Source organism: Asterias rubens, chromosome 6 (genome assembly GCF_902459465.1).
Source record: "Asterias rubens chromosome 6, eAstRub1.3, whole genome shotgun sequence".
NCBI lineage: Eukaryota > Metazoa > Echinodermata > Asteroidea > Forcipulatida > Asteriidae > Asterias > Asterias rubens.
This window is the reverse complement of record NC_047067.1, coordinates 595,074-615,160: the sequence shown is the minus strand read 5'-3', so window position 1 is coordinate 615,160 and position 20,087 is coordinate 595,074. Positions and strand designations below refer to the sequence as shown.

The 20,087-nt window shown below is 39.6% G+C and overlaps 1 protein-coding gene across 1 annotated transcript in view; it reads right to left on the bottom strand.

Annotated features, from left to right (window-relative positions):
- Positions 1–20,087, bottom strand: part of LOC117291169 (mitogen-activated protein kinase kinase kinase 2-like) — a 73,998-nt gene that overhangs the window by 26,867 nt on the left and 27,044 nt on the right. Inside the window, exon 3 of the mRNA XM_033772738.1 lies at positions 10,929–11,046. Coding sequence (XP_033628629.1) covers positions 10,929–10,932 — 4 coding nt within the window. The 5' untranslated portion in view covers positions 10,933–11,046. The remainder of the gene's footprint in view (positions 1–10,928; positions 11,047–20,087) is intronic.

The following is a 20,087-nucleotide window of genomic DNA, read 5'->3' as shown; positions in this document are numbered from 1 at the left end:
ACAGAGGTTTTTTTTTCACAAATGGGGGACAGGATTGCAGCAGTAACAATAATTATGTGGGAAGATGCAATATAAAAATGAATAAAAATAAAAAAGCGGGCTCAGACTGAATTTTTTTTACTGGTTTACAATTTTGTTTAATCACCTTAAAAATTTCCACTATATATTGGAGGAAAAAAGTAATCTATTTTCTCTTGTTTATTTGATTGAAATACAATAGTGATCAAATTTGTTCAGCCTTCCAAACGAACTCTGCTAGGGTCAAAACGTCAGGACATTAACTATTTTCTGCACTCATTCTGTGCTTGTGTGAGCAGTTTGCAACAGCTAATTATATTTTCTCATAAAAGTAATTTTAAGTATAAGTCTGCATGTCCACTTACATGTTTCAGGTACTTCACAGAAATTAACATCATAGCGATCACAAGTGGTCCCCTTCAGTGTAGTTCTTATCTGATGATGATTCTGTACAAGCGGCTATGGCTGTATGGGTTTACATGCAATGAAGCACCAAGGCTGCCCTCGGCAACACTCACAGCCACAGCCGAAAGCCGAAAGCCGCAGCTGATTTGCTCAGCGGCATGCTAAGTGTGGTCTAAAGTGCAGTATCACTCTGTACCTGTGGCTGTGACTGTGTGTGGGAGTAGATAGCTGAACGTTTCAACTTCCGCTATTGTGGGATACTGCAGTCTATCAAGTACATGTACATGAATGCGGTAGGGTCGACTTTTAAACAACAGGGGGTGAAGTTCACGATAATCTCCACTAGATTACATGTCTTGTATTTCGGATATTTTACTGGACCACAAATAGTTTTAGACTTGAAAAGCTTCAGTAGGACTAAGAATCAGAATCAGAAATAACAATATAAAATAATATGTTTGAAAAAACACGAGAGTGCTGGAGGTGTTTGGTTGAGAGAGAGAGAGATTACTTGGGCAAGGGCTTAGATAACTTGACTATTGCCAAGTGGTCCAGTGGCTTAGATAACTTGACTATTGCCCAGTGGTCCAGTGGCTTAGATAACTTGACTATTGCCCAGTGGTCTAGTGGCTTAGATAACTTGACTATTGCCCAGTGGTCCAGTGGCTTAGATAACTTGACTATTGCCCAGTGGTTTAGATAACTTGACTATTGCCCAGTGGTCCAGTGGCTTAGATAACTTGACTATTGCCCAGTGGTCCAGTGGCTTAGATAACTTGACTATTGCCCAGTGGTCCAGTGGCTTAGATAACTTGACTCTTGTCCAGAAGTCCAATGGGTATTTTAAGCCCAGTTAAGTGGACCCCCTATCTCACAATCTTTGTTACCAGACATTTTCTGCTTTTATGCTGAATCGTTCATCGTTCTATTGTGTGTTTTTGTACTTTGCAATTCCTGCATGAAACACTTTTCTCCCTCTGCTGGACTCATCAGTGATGAGGTGGTTCTAATCCCCTAACATGAGATTAGTGGAAAGGATAATCTCTTCACCAGGGAACTATTATTGGAAAAGGTCACAAAGATAAGCCATAAATCATTCAAAAGCTTTTTTTTTATGAACTGGAAAACTATAATGTATACGGGTATCCAACAAATCTCTTGTATTTTCAGCATTCACAAAAGGACATCACAGAGATTTTAATATCTCAAACTGGCCTTGAGGAGAGTCTTGGAGATTCACATATTTTGTCAAACTTTTGTTTTTGTTTTTATCATCGAGGGCATTTTAGACAAACTTAGCTTGTGAAAGTTAAGCTCAAATAGTTTGGGGGGGGGGGGGTTGATACAAAAACTAATTTTAAAAATGAACTAATTTTTGAAAGTCTTTACAGCATAACTAAAGGCAAAAATATTTCACAGACGCTTCCGACCACCTGTGGCCCTGGTTACACCTTAAAATTATGTCCAAATCTGTGCACATTTATATTTTCAATCTTACCAATGTTGAGCACAGCTTTTAAGAATGTTTCCCTACCACCAGTTGTTTCACAGATCCAACCATTCACGATTTTGATGCTTTAAAATACTTACATCTGAAGTTTTTCTGAAATTGCAGTTGTGGTTGGTTTACATTCTATGTTGATGTCACTTTGAATACATGCAAACTTCAAATACATGCAAACTTCAAATACATGCAAACTTCAAGAACTTACCCTTTAACAGTAATTGGTTGTTTATTCGATGGTAAAACATTTCAACTGTCAACAGATAGTCGTATGCTGAATCTCTCTAGACTGGTTGGACAACAACCACAGCCAGCTCTTCAAGTCACAAATGGCATATGAAACAGGGTCACTACCAATTAACCTCTCGTCTTCACCAAATTACCTCCACAAATGGGATCTTCATTCACAAATAAACACAATCCAACCTTTCCATCACGCTAATCAATGCACTAATTACTCCCAAGAGATGAAAACAGTGACCTCAGTCAAGTTGAAACTTTGCTCCTATCTCATGCAGCAGAGGCACTCATTGTAGGAAGGATGATTTATGGAATAAGACATTAGGAAATGAGTAAAGACTCAGTGCCTTTCAAAAAGAAAGTCTTGTTGGATGGACAATCCTCCAGGCATTTTCCTTTACTTCCTATCCCCCCTTACAGGATAAACTTGACATCACCAGTAACTAGTCACAAGTTTGAGAGTTGAGGTTAAAAAATCTGCTCTTAAATTTTGTAAAAGTATGTTGTCCACCGGCTAAATGCCACGTTAAACAGCTGAAGGATCAGCCAACCGTCTAAATGGTCTGGTTGGCTAATTCATTACTTTTCAAATGACAATACTGTCGAAAGAGAACTTTGAAGTGATGATGAACAAGATGGGAGACATTTGAACTCTTCCTACTGGCTAGTCTTTGACAATCAATAAAGAGATGCCCAGGTAGGTTCAAAAGCATGACAGTTCTCTAAAGAAGTGAGAAATCTCCAGAAAAAGGGGGAAAAATACTCTCCGTCCGCAGTAGTAGAATACAGTGCCAGCAAAACAGTTCTCGCAAGAACAAACTCTACCTGGCAAGTAGATACATACATGGTGTTACTGCAAACCAAATTGATACCTCACCATGCAATGCCTCAAATCCAATAATAATAATATACTGGTACAGTACACAGGATATATCTAATGCTTAGGTTACCATGGAACATTGACTAGTCATAAACAAATGGTGCCTGGATGTGCATGAGTACCAACATTTTTTGTGTCTGTGGCCGTTTCATGGGCAAACTCAATAGGTCAAAGAGTACCAATTAATAATATTTTTGGTGTCATGTTTGTGGATGGACTATTAGCAGATGACATGAAACAGCCACGGATGGTTTGTGGAACCGTTTCTTGTTAGTGTTAGCGTAAGTGCCATGGACAAACTTCATGAAGTATGAAACTAGGCTTGTGCATAGAGCACGTAGTTATACCTCCCTACGTTGGACAAATTGAATAGGGGTCGATACTTTCCAGAAGCATGATCAAACATCACATTACAGAGACAGTGATATATGAAAAGTCACTTCAAAGTTCAAGTGCAACTGCATCAGACCTGGGATTGCACAGAGGTCATGGAAGCAAATGTCTCTCTTGACCTGGTTTGACCTTTGTGCCCATTCAAAACTTCCCCCATCTAGTCTATAGTATTTTTCATTTGAAGTAATCTTTGCAAAATGAAAATGCCATTGGCCGCTCAAGACACATTAGGAAAATCTAGTTTACATGTTAGGTCCTAACTCTTTTTACTTAGTCAATTAACCGTTCATCCAATACAATAGTGTCTTAGCCCTCTCAGGTTCCCAGTTATACACCTGGGTTAAGAGGAGTAATTATGGTCAAAAGTATCTTACTTAATGACACAAGTGTCATGACGGAGACTCAGACCTACATTCCAATGACTGCCTGCCCACAAAATGCCCTGTTTTCCCAAACACTACAAGAGATTTCTATTCTAACCAATGTTAGTTGCTACCGTAAAGTAAGTTGTCAAAAGGTTGCTCACCCTAAAGGAGATTGCAACTTATAAAGTTCAGTTCCATTACTTTCAATGAATGCCATTCCCCAAGGCAGACTCCCCCAGGAGTTTTGAAATCAGTTCCTCATCTGTGAAAACTACTTGAACATTATGTGTTGATTCATCACTCAATAAAAAACACCCCTGGAAGGACCTTTTTGATTGATTTTGTTTTCTTCTCGTTTTTTAGTATTTTTCGAAACAATGCTGTACTGTGGGTGGGGTCACTTTCACATCCATCAGAATACTAACAAATTAGGGTAACTTCAATTACACTTTTGAAAATGAGAATGAGCAAACATAACGATCCTCCCGACATTTGTTTTTTAATTTCCTTCACAAAATATACCAGTTGCTACTCAAAAATCAACGTCTGCTATGCACTTATTGGAGTTCAGTGTGCACCAAACAAGCTCAGTTGAACAACTTTGCTAGGACAACTTTTGTTCTTAGGCCCCCAGGTGTTCCATGACCATACATATCTTCCCCCCTCCAAAAAAAACAAAATTGTCCCGAATCACTCTTGTCCTGTTATTGGAGAGTGATTTCTCTGCATCTGTTTCTTGCCTGCCGGCGGGCACAGTTTATCGAGACTGGTCAGGATCCAGTAACATCCACCGGTGGCATCCAGAGATAGTCTGGACCATGCCAGGTGAATGGGTCAGTGCCAACCAAAATACACCTCAGACATTCATACTCTGATAGGTAAATTGTTATTTCTTAAAGGCAGTGGACACTATTGGTAATTACTCAAAATAATTATTGGCATAAAACCTTTCTTGGTGACGAGTAATGGGGAGAGGTTGATGGTATAAAACATTGTGAGAAACGGCTCCCTCTGAAGTGCCATAGTTTTCGAGAAAGAAGTATTTTCCATGAATTTGATTTCGAGACCTCAGATTTAGAACACAACTTCGTGTGACAAGGTTTATTTTTCTTTCATTAGTATCTCGCAACTTCGATGACCAATTGAGCTCAAATGTTCACAGGTTTGTTATTTTATGCATATGTTGAGATACACCAACTGTGAAGGCTAGTCTTTGACAATTGCCAATAGTGTCCACTTCCTTTAAGAATTGGGTTATTGCTTGGTTTTTGTCAATGTCAGGCCTTGCACTTCGCTCTAGAAGGGGCACAGCGATATTCCTCTGGTAAGCCTCTGGTAGAGGGCACATTCTATGAGGAAATGAACCAGTAAATTTGTAATGGAACTTTGGAAAGAGCACCACAGCAAATACCCAGGGCACCACGGCAATTGCTGTGGGTACCATGGGTTAACTCAAGGCCTGCAACAAGATGCCGATTATACATGCAAAATTTTAAACAAAAATACAACAAAAGTCACATGAAAGTTTCAGTTGTTTAAGATTTGTTTAAGATTTCCATCAATATTTCTTGTTAAATCCATCAATCTCCTGGATTGATGGATTTAACTTTAAACAAACAATGTTGCATGGTGCTAAAAAATACCATTACCATCTTTTGACTTGATGTTTGAAAATAGCTGAATCCCCTCACAGGCATGCAACTGTAACTTCTCCAAAAAAAAGAGGAAATTACAAGTTTCATGATTTTGTATAGTATTTTTTTGATTTTGAATGGTAAAACTGAGATTTTTAAAAAGAGGAAATCAGCTGATTCAAGGAAAAGTTTCATCCCCTTGCTTTTAAGGTGATCCCTGGATGCAGCCACCCAGGTTGTAACATAAACTTGATTGTGATCCCTGGCTATCAGGCTTCTGACTGGTACCCCTAAACAATATTGACAAAATATGGAGACTGCCAACATAGGTCTAGATAGCTCAGTTGGTAGAGCCCTAAGCACATTAAACCAGATGTTGTTGGTTCAAATCCCGCTCTAGTCAATTTTTCTTTGTTCAACCCCGAATCAAAGTATGATAAGATCAGAACAAAAGCCCACTCGGTTTGTTTATGTGTATGAGAAATGACCCTTTCATTTTACGTAACTTGACTCACATTTGTGCAAAATTTTTCTTGGTAAATGCTTGGGACGACAACAGATCGATTGGGTGTCCGCACGCTGCCACCATTGTTTGTTATTGTACTAGGCATTGAAGCATACCAGGGTCTGTTATCAGCCGTTTGTTACTGGCCAAGGTTCAGGCCTTTTTCATGGTAAGACATTCCATAATCTTGAAAAGTGAACAAACAATTCTGGTGCATTTAAGACAACATTTGTGGCTCTACTTTCCTTCCTAATCTGCGAATGCTAAGCGAATTTGACGTGAATTTGATGCCTCAACTCCATTTTCACAGTGAATGTTTAGCAAAAGTAGAGCACATCGCAACCCTTGCGAATAATTTGTTGTGAATATGTGACATCAACATTCATATCTATCACATTCGCATTCGCAGGAAGTATGAACCAGGCTTCATTTATGAGTTCCAGAAATTCTTTGTCACCAAGATTTCAGACATCCGCTCATCATTTTCATCAGTCCCTTACAACGTGCCACAGACATTGCCACAACTTCAACCAGAGTGTAGACTATCTGTGTTTGAGCCTGGGACTGTTGCTGAGATTCAAAGGGTTATTATGAAATCTCCTTCAAAATCCTGTGAGCTGGATCCAGTGTCAACGTCCATGATAAAGCAAAACATCGATATTTTTGTACCCTACATCACTAAGCTTGTAAATGAATCCCTCAGTTCCGGTTGTTTCCCTGATAGCCTCAAAGTTTCCTACATCAGGTCGCTCATCAAGAAACCAAACCTGGACAAGGAGATATTCAAAAACTACAGACCGGTTGCAAACTTAAAATATCTTGGAAAAGTCATCGAACGAGTAGTTTCATCACGTATTTCTGATCACATTCATACTTTCAACCTGTCCGACGTGTTCCAGTCAGCATACAAGCCTTCCCGACTTCAACGGCTCCAAAATACTGCTGCCCGCATTGTGACACTGTCTAGAAAATCCTGTTCTATCACCCCCATTCTGAAACAACTACACTGGCTCCCTATCTCTCAACGAATCATCTTCAAGCTGATGCTCATTGTCCACAAAGCTCTAAATGGCAAGGCTCCCCACTATATTTCTGAACTGCTTCAAGTTTACACTCCATCAAGGAATCTTCGATCAAGTTCCATGCTTCTCCTCATTGAACCCAAGTCTCGACACTCATGGGGTGACAGGTCTTTTTCTTCAGCCGCGCCACGCATCTGGAACTCTCTACCACTTAATCTTCGATCTTGTGTTTGTACCGCAAAATTCAAGTCTCTTCTCAAAACTTATCTTATGTCACAGGTTTTCAATGACTAATTTTGTTGTGTCTGTTTTTTCTTTGTGTTTTGTTTTTGTTTTTGTTTTGGTTTTACTGCGCCTTGAACACCCAGCAGGGTGGATATGTGCGCATTACAAGTCTTATTATTATTATTATTATTATTTCCATGGGACCGAGGCTGCACTAGTCCGTGTGAGCAACGATATTCTCTCTGCAATGGACAATGGTAACCTTACAGCACTAGTCCTGCTAGACTTGAGTGCTGCTTTTGACACTGTTGATCACAACATCCTTCTCTCTCGGCTCCAGAATCACCTTGGCATAGAGGACACAGCCCTAGCATGGTGCAAATCGTATCTCTACAATAGAACTCAGCATGTATGTATTGGCACCGCGATATCCGACCCTATTGTTTTGAACTACTCTGTGCCACAGGCCTCGGTACTCGGCCCGCAGTGGTTTATGCTATACACTTTACCGATTCGTGACATCATCCTGAAATTTAATCTGAATTACCATGTGTACGCAGACGACACTCAGCTATACATCACGTTTAAATCTTCTCAAAAAAACACCAATGCATCTATTGCAAGACTTGAGAAATGCATCCAAGAGATTCGACGTTGGACACAACAAAACTTCCTGAAGTTAAATGATGATAAGACAGAGTTCCTTCTATTTGGGTCATGTCAAAAGTTAACTAAGGTTTCAGTGCCATACATCTCCATCGGTGATGCTCGGATAGCTCCCTCGCTGAAAGCTCGGAACTTAGGGGTTATTTTTGATTCATCAATGACACTTCAGCCACACATCAACAACATTGTTCGTTTATCATCATATCACATCAGGAATATAGGTAAGATTCGCAAGTACTTGGACAAAAGCGCCACTGAAAAGGTCATTCACGCATTTGTTACTTCTCGTCTTGACAACGACAATGCTCTTCTCTACAGTCTTCCTAACAACCAGATTTCTAGACTTCAACGGCTCCAAAATACTGCTGCCCGCATTGTGACACTGTCTAGAAAATCCTGTTCTATCACCCCCATTCTGAAACAACTACACTGGCTCCCTATCTCTCAACGAATCATCTTCAAGCTGATGCTCATTGTCCACAAAGCTCTTAATGGCAAGGCTCCCCACTATATTTCTGAACTGCTTCAAGTTTACACTCCATCAAGGAATCTTCGATCAAGTTCTATGCTTCTCCTCATTGAACCCAAGTCTCGACACTCATGGGGTGACAGGTCTTTTTCTTCAGCCGCGCCACGCATCTGGAACTCTCTACCACTTAATCTTCGATCTTGTCTTTGTACTGCAAAATTCAAGTCTCTTCTCAAAACTTATCTTATGTCACAGGTTTTCAATGACTAATTTTGTTGTGTCTGTTTTTCTTTGTGTTGTGTTTTGTTTTTGTTTTGTTTTTTGGTTTTACTGCGCCTTGAACACCCAGCAGGGTGGATATGTGCGCATTACAAGTCTTATTATTATTATTATTATTATTTAGGGTTTTATTGTGACAGGATATTCTCAAGAAAGTATTACTTCGGAAGCTCTGACATGTTCCGAAAAATAATAATACGCAGCATGCAAGTTTGGTAAAAGATCTTTCAATACTGATGTGAAATGGTATGAGTTGTTGCATCAAGTGTTTCACAAGTAGGTCACTTAAACCACCCCTGTCTAAACATTAATTCTTGAAAAACACCCAGCAGCAGATTAAAAAGCCAGATTAAAAAAATTAATTTGTTGACAAGAAATTGTTGCTTTCACACTTGCAACCAATAAATCATCCAGAAAAAAGTTTTTGCAAGGTCACGCGACCATGTCAAGTGTCACAGTTTGGGGTACTTTCAAAGGGGGTCTCGGTGGTGGTGTTTTTTTTCGTGGCACTTCTGACACCTCCAAATAATTAATTTCCGAAACTATTTTTCCAAAAAGGAAATTAGATTCTCGACTCGTCAACAGATGCTAATTGCATCTCAATAGTTTATCCATCCGAGTGATTCATGTGAAAAAAAAGGAGAAGGAAGAACAAAATGTAGACCATTGTTGATAAAATTCACTGATTGATGATCGTAAGTGGTGAAAGATTTCCCTCGAGGATAATAGGTAATTGGCGGGCCATGTACCAGTTAATTCAAACTGTACGGAAAGGCAAGACGTTAACAAATTGGGACCAGTGCTCTTGTGAGTGGAGTCTAATTTCAGGATGGATAAGTAGAGACACGTAAGTGACAGAGTAGGTTTACTCATTGAGGGGGGGGGGGGGGGGGCGAACGAGTCAAAAGAACTGCGGGGGGGGGGGGGGGTGTTAGGGTGAACAAGTCAAAGGAAATGGTTTCTTCTTTTTCAAAGAAGCAAGAGATATGCTCACCAATCTGGGAGTCAATTTGCACATTGTGGTGTAAGTCAAAATGCCGCGTCACCTTTAATTGCGCACTACAATGGTTCACACACGGGCGGGGAGATTGCCCCCACCCCCCCCCCCAAAAAGAAATGCTGCAACCAATGAGATTATTTTGATTATGGCATCAGGTGAATTGCTTCAACACATTGTACGTCTCTTTCAATATTTAATAATAGTGGCATCTTATACAGCGCTCAGTGACGTTCATGGCGCTTTAGACGACACATGTCAACAATAGTAATGTAATGTACACATGTGTACAGCAAAAACAATGTACATGTATAAATGTAGAGCATATTTCCAGGTTTTGTTTGCACAAGTCAATTCATTCATCCTTTCCAATTACCAAACTTAAACTCTCCCAATCTGTTTATTTCAGCATTAAAAAAGAAGAGAACCGTTTCTTTGAATTCAGCATTACAAAGTCACACCTCCTTAATCTTAAAAAGTGTAAACCAGTGTCATTCAATCACAGCCACTGTCATTCAATCGCAGCCACTGTCATCACTGCTAACTCCACCCAACCCATCCAGAGCTCTCCAACCAAAAAGAAACAAAGGGGGTCCCGAAAAAAACAATTTTCTTGCGTGTTACACGTCCCCCTTCTGCTTCCTGAAGGTGGCCAACAAAACAGCCTAAGGATGACAGTAGCAAGGATGCCCCTCGTTAACAAGGTGGATATGACAGCAGCAGGGCTTGGGGGGCAAGACACCGGGGGTAAACGGAACAGGACACATGTAAATTTTGGGATGTTTTTCCCAAACTGTGAATGTTGGTTAGGGGTGCTCTAGGTAAAAGTGAGGCACCTGTTTTAGCCTGAGATGATGTAAGAATCCAGAGATGAGAAGAGCACGAATTCATCTTGTTTGCTTTTGGTTATGAAATTGTTGTCATACATGTATGTACACAGTTGGGTAGGCCTTATTTGTTGACTAACAACACTGGCATACAACCCATGAGAATACACTGAACACCTTAACTCAACCTAACTCCTTATAAAACCAATCAGAATCGAAACCTGGCAAATCTTACACAACGTTCAGTCACGCACCACGCAAGGACTGCCACACAAAAGCAAACAAAATCTGCCCTTGGGTTTTGATGAATTTGCGCTCATCATGACCCAGCGGTCCATGAGCTAAGCGAAAAAGATAGAAGAAGCCGTTTAAGATCCTTTGACTTTAAGGATATACCTACAGAACATCTTGGATTATCCAATACAATAATCGGGAGAATAATCCACATATATGCTACTGGGAAAGATTAGGGGTTGATTGAGTCAGTGATGAGACTTACCCATGGTTGGCCTTGTGAGGGCGCCGTCTTCTTCTCATTCAAACGTCTCTCGTGTGGAGGCTTTCACTCAGACTGTGGTATCTTCTTTAAGACAGTTTAGAATCTTGTCACATATATACTGCAATGATTAAAAAGAAAGACACAAAGAGGTTTTTTTTTAGTAGTGAGTTTTACACATCTCCAAATACTATCCTTTCTCATAATAATAAACAACAAGTTCCTATTTAGCGCATTTCACCATAACTATCTGAATGCACTTTACATTAGTGCCCTGGTCATTGGGCCAATAACATTGCTTTAATCTTTCTTAGCTCACAACCTGGGCAACCGTAGCACTCCAAAGGCTTTTTCATACACAATATCTACCTCTACCCTCAAAGGTACCCATTTATACCCTTGGGTGAAGAGAAGCAATTACAGTATCTTGCTCAAGGACACAAGTGTTAAGACTGGGACTTGAACCCACACACCAATGACTTGAACTCGATGCTCTTGACAACCTACATCCTCACGCAAAAGATATTCCTGAAAATCATTTGAATCCATTAGGCACGCTAGGAATATGAATAATGGCGCAGACACCGAGTTGTTGCATGTGTTTGTGAAGCTAGCATAGCCAATCAATCTTACTACAAAACTATAAATGTATGTTTACATTGCAGTGATAAGAAGCAATTATACTTCCATGTCTATGTGCTGGAACATCAGGATGAAGATTGAGATTCAAACCTAATCCAAAGGCAGATCTGATACTACAAAGTCAGTGGAGGCAATTGCCTCGCCCCTGCCCCTGCGCTGCATAAGGGAATTGCCTCGCCCCTGCGTTGCATGAGGGAATTGCCTCACCCCTGCCCCTGCGTTCGTAAGGGAATTGCCTCACCCCTGCCCCTGCCCCTAAGTTGCAGAGGCAATTGCCTCGCCCCTGCCCCTGCGCTGCATAAGGGAATTGCCTCGCCCCTGCCCCTGCGCTGCATAAGGGAATTGCCTCGCCCCTGCCCCTGCGTTGCATTAAGGGAATTGCCTCGCCCCTGCCCTTGCGCTGCATAAGGGAATTGCCTCGCCCCTGCCCCTGCGTTGCACATGGGAATTGCCTCGCCCCTGCCCCTGCGTTGCATAAGGGAATTGCCTCGCCCCTGCCCCTGCGTTGCATAAGGGAATTGCCTTGCCCCTGCCCCTTGCGTTGCAGAGGCAATTGCCTCGCCCCTGCCCCTGCGTTGCATAAGGAAATTGCCTCGCCCCTGCCACTGCGTTGCATAGGGGAATTGCCTCGCCCCTGTCCCTGTGTTGCATAAGGGAATTGCCTCACCCCTGCCCCTGCATTGCAGAGGCAACTGCCTCGCCCCTGCCCCTGCGTTGCATAAGGGAATTGCCTCACCCGTGCCCCTGCGTTGCATAAGGGAATTGCCTTGCCCCTGCCCCTGCATTGCACATGGGAATTGCCTCGCCCCTGCCCCTGCGTTGCAGAGGCAATTGCCTCGCCCCTGCCCCTGCGCTGCATAAGGGAATTGCCTCGCCCCTGCCCCTGCGCTGCATTGGTGCCCTTTGAGATGTTCCAGCAGAAGTTTATTTGTCTATCATATAAGTGCCATTTAACAGGGGAAATGGCATTCCCCTTTCAAGAACAAAGTTTTAGGCCTGCAAATGACTTTGAATTTGAGTCTATAAAACTGGTTTATTTTCACTCTTTTTGGTGGTACAGTTCTTGCTTAGGTTAACACTGTAGTCTAACCTACATGTACTAATTTTACAAAATAGTGAAATTAGTCTAATCTAAAACATGCATACAGGTTATCTATTCAATAGACGTGTACTTGGTAAAGCAATATTATAGACTTGTACTATAGATTAGTGATATGTGGAGGAAGAGATTGCCCTGGGTCTAAAGAATAATACAACATAGCGTAAACCACAAATAAAGTTTGTTCTACCTCCATGATCTTACTGCCATTTTGTACAACAAAATTAATTTCCACAATTTGTTGATCTATTAATTGTGACCAGCCCCCATCAGTGCTGTGCAATCAATTAAAAAATTTCCAAAAAACCTCCAAAAATATTTTCCCATTTCCCTCCAAAAAATATTTATATAGAATAAATTTCTTATCAGTCGGATACAACGTGAAGCCGTATGATGTGATGTTCAACCGGCAACTCTCTTCTCCCCAAGGAAAAACAGAAAAAACTGAGTTGAACAGCGTGTCCCGTCAGTCACTCGCCACTTCCGTGATCCTAAATTATCTTCAATCACAAATTGACCTCAATGACGGAGGTCACTGACCTCTACATGATCTAGAAATTAGTCTATGAATAGACACACAGGCAATGGCGTTATTGCCAAGGGAATATATTCCAACGAAGGCAACAAAACGTCAATGACACTGTAGCTATGTGACAAGTATTGACTATGACGTGGAAATAAATACCTATAAGTGGAAGGATCCCCCAATACTAAACAAAATAACTTATATTTGAAAAACCTGATCAATCAACTCTTGCTCTTATTATTGACACAAGTCCAACACTAAAAGGGTTCATAAGGCTTCCTGTATCTCTGTGGTCTAACTGAATCTTAAGCGTAAATCAGTACTTGTGAACTGCAAAAGCCAAGCAAATTTGTTTGGTCCCTGTTGAGAAAAAGTGCATAATGATTGTTTACGTCACGTAATTTCACCTCGTATTCCCTCACCTCGCATTCCCTTTCATTCCCGGGCTTCAGTCTAAAGCACCCTATTTCTTGACTAAGTTAAGTACAATGAGAGACTTTGGAAAACGAGAGGGCAGCAGACATAACAAATACTATTTCATTGTTTATGCAGTTCTGAACATGCGCACATTTCTCAAAACATGGTTCACATGGAGTGTGCTGCCACCTACTGTCCCCAAAAGTCTCCCATAGTGTAGCCTGAACATTTGATGTCACGCTTCGAGGCTCGTGAATAATGCCAGATACCTGCTTCGAGACCGGCCTGTGTATTCACTTTTGACCTACCCTAATTTCACATAGAGATACGCAGTCAAATTCTATTGCGGACGTGACAGCAGTGACTGTTTGGGCATCTATATCACTGTGCACAATTATCCAATATCATTATATCCAATGGAATCATTGGATCTAGCGGCAGGGACCTGTCTTTCAGGGCGGATAAAGAGAGGGGCCCAGTCTACCCATAGTATATAGCAAAGTTTACAAACCATCCGTACATGCACAAACTTGTAAAGACGTTCTGTTGAAAGTTTCCTTAGAATACATTAGTCAAGAAGTTCACTTCCGGTAATAATGACTATATGCAGGCATATTGAGTTGAAACCAACGGTTCTTTTCAGAACCACCCCAACTCATTAGAGATACATGTAGTCATTACTTGGTGTTACCGCAAACCTTTCTTTATCGTATTTCCACCATGCAAAGTTTCAAATCCTACTTATATGTTTTTGACCTAATGATAACTTTCATACCAAAACAATTTGTTTTAAAGGGAACACTATCTTTAAACAAATGAAAAATCAGAGGAAGGATTGTCCTATTGTTGTTTTTTCAGGATAACTCCCTAAAAATTGTGAAATAATTATACTAACATAATTTCCCCTTTCCTTTCACCTGACTTTGACCCCCCCCCAAAAAAAAAAACCCCCAAAACATCGCTAATTACATTAAATTAAAGACAAAGTAAAGGGTTAGCAACAATATTACAACCTTTCATTAAAAACCTGAGGATGGAAATGAATGGATTCCACGAAGAGTAATGATGCAATTTCCCTCTATAAGGAGCCAAAAGTTCAATAAGATAGTTTAATAGAAGAAGCTTGTAATAACCCCAAAAACGTCACCAAAGTTGGGTCTTAATTGTTTAATTTAAACACTTTTTCCTTTTTAATAAAATGGAAAAGCAAAACTTTAAATAAACTATTTCCACAAGAAATTAAACACGGTTTTAATGTTTTGCAGCTGTTTTGACGACCTTTCTTTGAACTTGTTTTTCAGGCGATAGTCGCTGAGAGAGACATTTGATCTCATCCCAGCTTTTGTAAAAAACATGTGAATCTTAGCACGGAATGGAAAATAACATTCTGGAGAAAACGAAAGAGGGACGTCAATGAGGGGGTAAGTGTGACTGAGGGGAAGGACTCTCTCTGTCAGCGTGCCCAAGACATGCGATATTTGCTGACGTTACGCTGGAAAACGCTTATTAGCCTAACATCCCATGTCTTGATCCATGGCAAGTATGTCACGATCAGACAGCCTCCTTCCTCCTAACTTCCTCCTAACTTCCTCCTATCTGGGGCAGCATTGCCAGATGAAAATGCGATAAAAAGAAATCATTTAACGGTTCCCTCCATCCCCCCTTTCCCCGTGGGATGGGATATTGACTTAATTGAGTTTCACGGATCAGAGAAGAAGGTAACAAATTCATTACTGTAATCACCCCTGTAATTTCGGAATGGACTAGTCCACCTTTTTAAAAGTTCCAACAAAAGTTGTAACATTTTGCTAAATATCTCCTAGATGGTTTCTCTCACATATAAATCTTTTCCTGGCTGATCATACTTCTCCAAAACAATATACCTTTCCACCCAAACCTCGTTAGGATTTTACCATAAGATCTCCGAGGGGTGGTTTTTTTCTATGTCAGTGATGCGTTAGTTGTGTGGGTATAAGGTTGAGTGGAGGCTAAATTTTTGCATAAACACAGATGCTATGAGTTGGTTGATTTTGATGGTTAGTGAAGCTTAAACGGAGTGAAGATCCTGCATATGAGTTGGTTGGGATGGCAGACCCTGCCACTTTAAGTGATTCAGGTAAATCAGAGACTCCATGCCAGGGTCAGAGATCGTCTTAAAGTAAGGACGCTTAACGACTGGTCATTGACCTCAACTAAAAATTATAAAATATTAATTTAGAATGACAAGATCGACTTCTAAAATTAACTTCAAACTTTGTTTTTGTAGAGTCAGCATTTCCCTCAGTGGTTCGCTTGCCAGGCGCCAGTTGAAACACTTAAGGACCAGTCAAAATTTACTCCAAGTGGTCTAGATGGCTAGTTCAGCGGTGAAAATCATCCATATTTAATGAATAACAAAAATTGAACAGACTAGTAAAGAAATCTAACTAAATAGTGAAATGGCACACTAACTGGTCCTGTTAGCTATTCACTCAAATGCCACAAGAAACACAAAAATACAACCACTCCCGAATAAACTTTAAAAAACACACATTTATCTGTGCTGCACATTAACCAATTGATCTAAATGTTCAAATCTATTCATTTAACATTTTTCCTGCCAAAATCATTTAAACAACATACATAATGTACGCTATTTGAGTGAGATCTTATGCCGGGCATGCCCTAACCAATTGCAGACTTGTCACAAGATTACCACATATTGTCAAATCATTGTCTGCAAAGTTACGCAACAACATACCATCTCAAGCCTTCTTCACATCATTTGCAAGTCAAATACAGCGAAAACACCACTCGACTCGTAACAACGGCTTTTCAGAACTAAATAGATCCAGTAAACATGACTCTCCAAAAAACCCACCTGTAAACACTCAGCATAAACAACATCCTGAAAGCTAAGATTTTGATTTAGGAGATAGGTACGTTTGTATGCATCCATATTGCATCAATTTTTGCTGCTGGTCGTCCTGTGACACATTTGTTTCAACGAGTGAATAGAGTGTGCAGAATGTGACAATATGCATTTGTTTCAAACATGTGAATAGAGTGTGCAGAATGTGACAATATGCATTTGATAATACTATACATGTAAAAAACTAGAGATTTTTTAAATTTTTTTTTATTGTAGGTTTTTTCTTTTTTTTTGGGGGGGGGGGGGGGTGTAAGGACATGTGCACAAGCAGTTGCAATGCATTGTGTCTGGTTGCCCATTTCTGTTTGTGTATAATTTAATATTTTTTTACAGAAAACTAAAAAAACAAGTGTTTATCAGCAAAACCCCGAAGGGAACACTATCCAACACTTTTACTGGCAGTCTGTTTCTGCCATTACGCACTACTACACATATTATGACAAAATAGGTCTGAATGTTATCAAAACATCTTGAGAAAGTCAACTGCAACAAAGAAAGCAAAAATAAAACCTCTGAAAAAGCACGCAACATTGGATCATATTACGGTAAATTGAAAGGAAGGAAGTTAAATCATGTTCATTTTGATTGAGTACCACATGGGGATAAAATGACCACATCACTCTAATGGTTTCTATACTACTCACAATAATGGATGCTATAATATTCACTGTACAATAAGGTACCAGATTATTTCTCCATCAAGCCTCAGTTTGGTTACATTGATTTGAATGAGAAGAAAATCAAGATGGCCGCATCATGATGTTGGTCTATTACGGGGAGTAGGCCTGGGCGACTAGTGAAATTTACTACTTGACTAGTCGCACCTCAAATAGTCGTGACTACGACACTAGTCGTCACTAATTTTTAATTATCAAGATGCTTAGGTGCAATATAGTAAGAGTCAAGCTAAAAGAATTGAAGCCGATTGTGTCACTGATGTCACAGTCTGATTGCGTTATGTAAGTAAAGTATGTTGTTGTTGTGAATAGTCGTGAGCGACACAACTGGTTCAACAAACAGGTAGTTGCAACTATTTTTAAAGTAGTTGCGACCATTTTTGAGCAGACATTACTATTTTGTAGTAGTTGTGGCGGCATGATTAATTGAGTAGTTGAAAAACGGTAGTCGGGACTTGAATGATAAAATAAAAGTCACTAGTCGCACTAGTGGCCCAGGCCTAATGGGAAGTCAGAGAGAGGCAATAACACGTCAGTTTTTATGTTTTGTTTTTCAAAACTAAATCTGTCACAATTCAAACAAATTTCTTTATTGCTTGTTCTATTTTAGGATTACCTTAATCACTATTGACAACTGAGTGGCTGAGTCCATACCACACCCAATGCAACCATAATTTGTTAAAAGTTTGTCCACTTAAAAGGTAGGGCTTAACTTTGGTTATGAAACAAGAAAAGATTGTGCAGTTTCTTTCAGAATGCTTATTTGAAAAAGGCTTCAGGAATGAAACCTTTCTCAGGCATCTCAAAGCACACAAATCTATGCAACAGAATTTGTTTTCTTTGATAATTTTTTTTTCAACTTCAATGAACAATTTAGTCCAAATGTTCACAGTTTTGTTATTTTATGCTTGTTAGGATACTCCAAGTGGGAATCCTGGTCTTTGACAATTACCCAAAGTATACCCCGCCTTCAAAGACAGCTCTATAAAATAGGGTCATGATCCAAAGCAATATAAATTGAGACTTAGGAAGTTTCTTCACTTTTGAGTTACAATATTTCATCTTCAAGCAATATAAATTGAGACTTAGGAAGTTTCTTCACTTTTGAGTTACAATATTTCATCTTCAAGCAATATAAATTGAGACTTAGGAAGTTTCTTCACTTTTGAGTTACAATATTTCATCTTCAAGCAATATAAATTGAGACTTAGGAAGTTTCTTCACTTTTGCGTTACAATATTTCATCTTCAAGCAATATAAATTGAGACTTAGGAAGTTTCTTCACTTTTGAGTTACAATATTTCATCTTCAAGCAATAAAAATTGAGACTTGGGAAGTTTCTTCACTTTTGAGTTACAATATTTCATCTTCAAGCAATATAAATTGAGACTTAGGAAGTTTCTTCACTTTTGAGTTACAATATTTCATCTTCAAGCAATATAAATTGAGACTTAGGAAGTTTCTTCACTTTTGAGTTACAATATTTCATCTTCAAGCAATATAAATTGAGACTTAGGAAGTTTCTTCATTTTTGAGTTACAATATTTCAACTTCAAGCAATATAAATTGAGACTTAGGAAGTTTCTTCACTTTTGCGTTACAATATTTCATCTTCAAGCATAAACTTTAATACTGCACTTTTTAAATTGTTTAAAAACTCCTGGTAGGATTGTGATTGATAATTCGATTGATAGTTCAAATAAATGATCTGCAACAGCTGTAAGATATTGCCTTGCATTTTTTAGAATGGACCCGAAATGCAGAGACTTTTGAAAGTGATTTGTCATCTATAATGTAGGTTGGGAGCACTTTTCTAAATAGTTGACAACATTTTTTTTAATGATACTTAACTAATTGATTCCTGTTTTAGGTGTGTGCAAATGTATTTGCAAACCTTAAACTTTGAACTTGTTGGTGCAAGATAGTCTTCCTTAGACTAATTGCATCTATATGAGAAAAATGTACATTTTCATTGGAGTACTTTCAGGAGCATCAAGGCAAGAGTAGCCTTGACCCAGGTCAGACTACTTCAAAGCCTGGAATTTCATTTTTGAGAGGTCAAGGCCAATTTCATTTTGCAAAGGTTACTTCCATTGGAAAATCTTTGAAGTCTATGTTTTAATAGGCACCAAGGCCAAGACCAGTGGCAACAGAGGTCATGACCCCTGTGACCTCTTAAATTCTAGGCCTACATATTTACAAACAAGTATAGTCTGAATCCAACATGTTACAGCAGTCAAACAGTTGCCCAGACAATACACAATTACGAAAATACCCAAGTGGCATCAACACCCACTGAATAGCTGGAATTTCTCATCAGTAAATTGCTTCAAAACATAGAGCAAGGGAAATGCAACACTTTCTTTCACGGAAAAGGAAGTGTCAACCGAAAGTACATACCCTTGAACAAAAAAAAAGTAACAGAAGAACAATAACAAAATACATACACATAATTATATTTATTTATTTTAATTGAACTGATACAGAGTCTAACTTTGTGTTACAACCCAGATTGCATTATACAATTGTTGCAGGCTGTGACGGGGCCCGTGGCGTTTTGTACACCCGAGGAGGAAAATTGCACCCGAGGCGAAGCCGAGGGTGCCATTTTCCTTTGAGGATGTACAAAACCCATGGAACCCGTCACAGCGTGCAACAATTGTTTTGTTACATTATTCCTCTTCTTGAAGTTCTGTTGTCATCCTTAAGCATTATTACATAGTTTAAAACAATTTTTCACGGTTCCCTCGGTACATCGGTGAACGTCACTCAGCCATGGTACATGTACATGCGTATTTGTTGCACGGTATGTAATTGGTTGTCGACCAATCAAACTTCACAGTTTGTTACTGAGGTATAACAAAAATCAATGCACAGTTACAATTAAAGC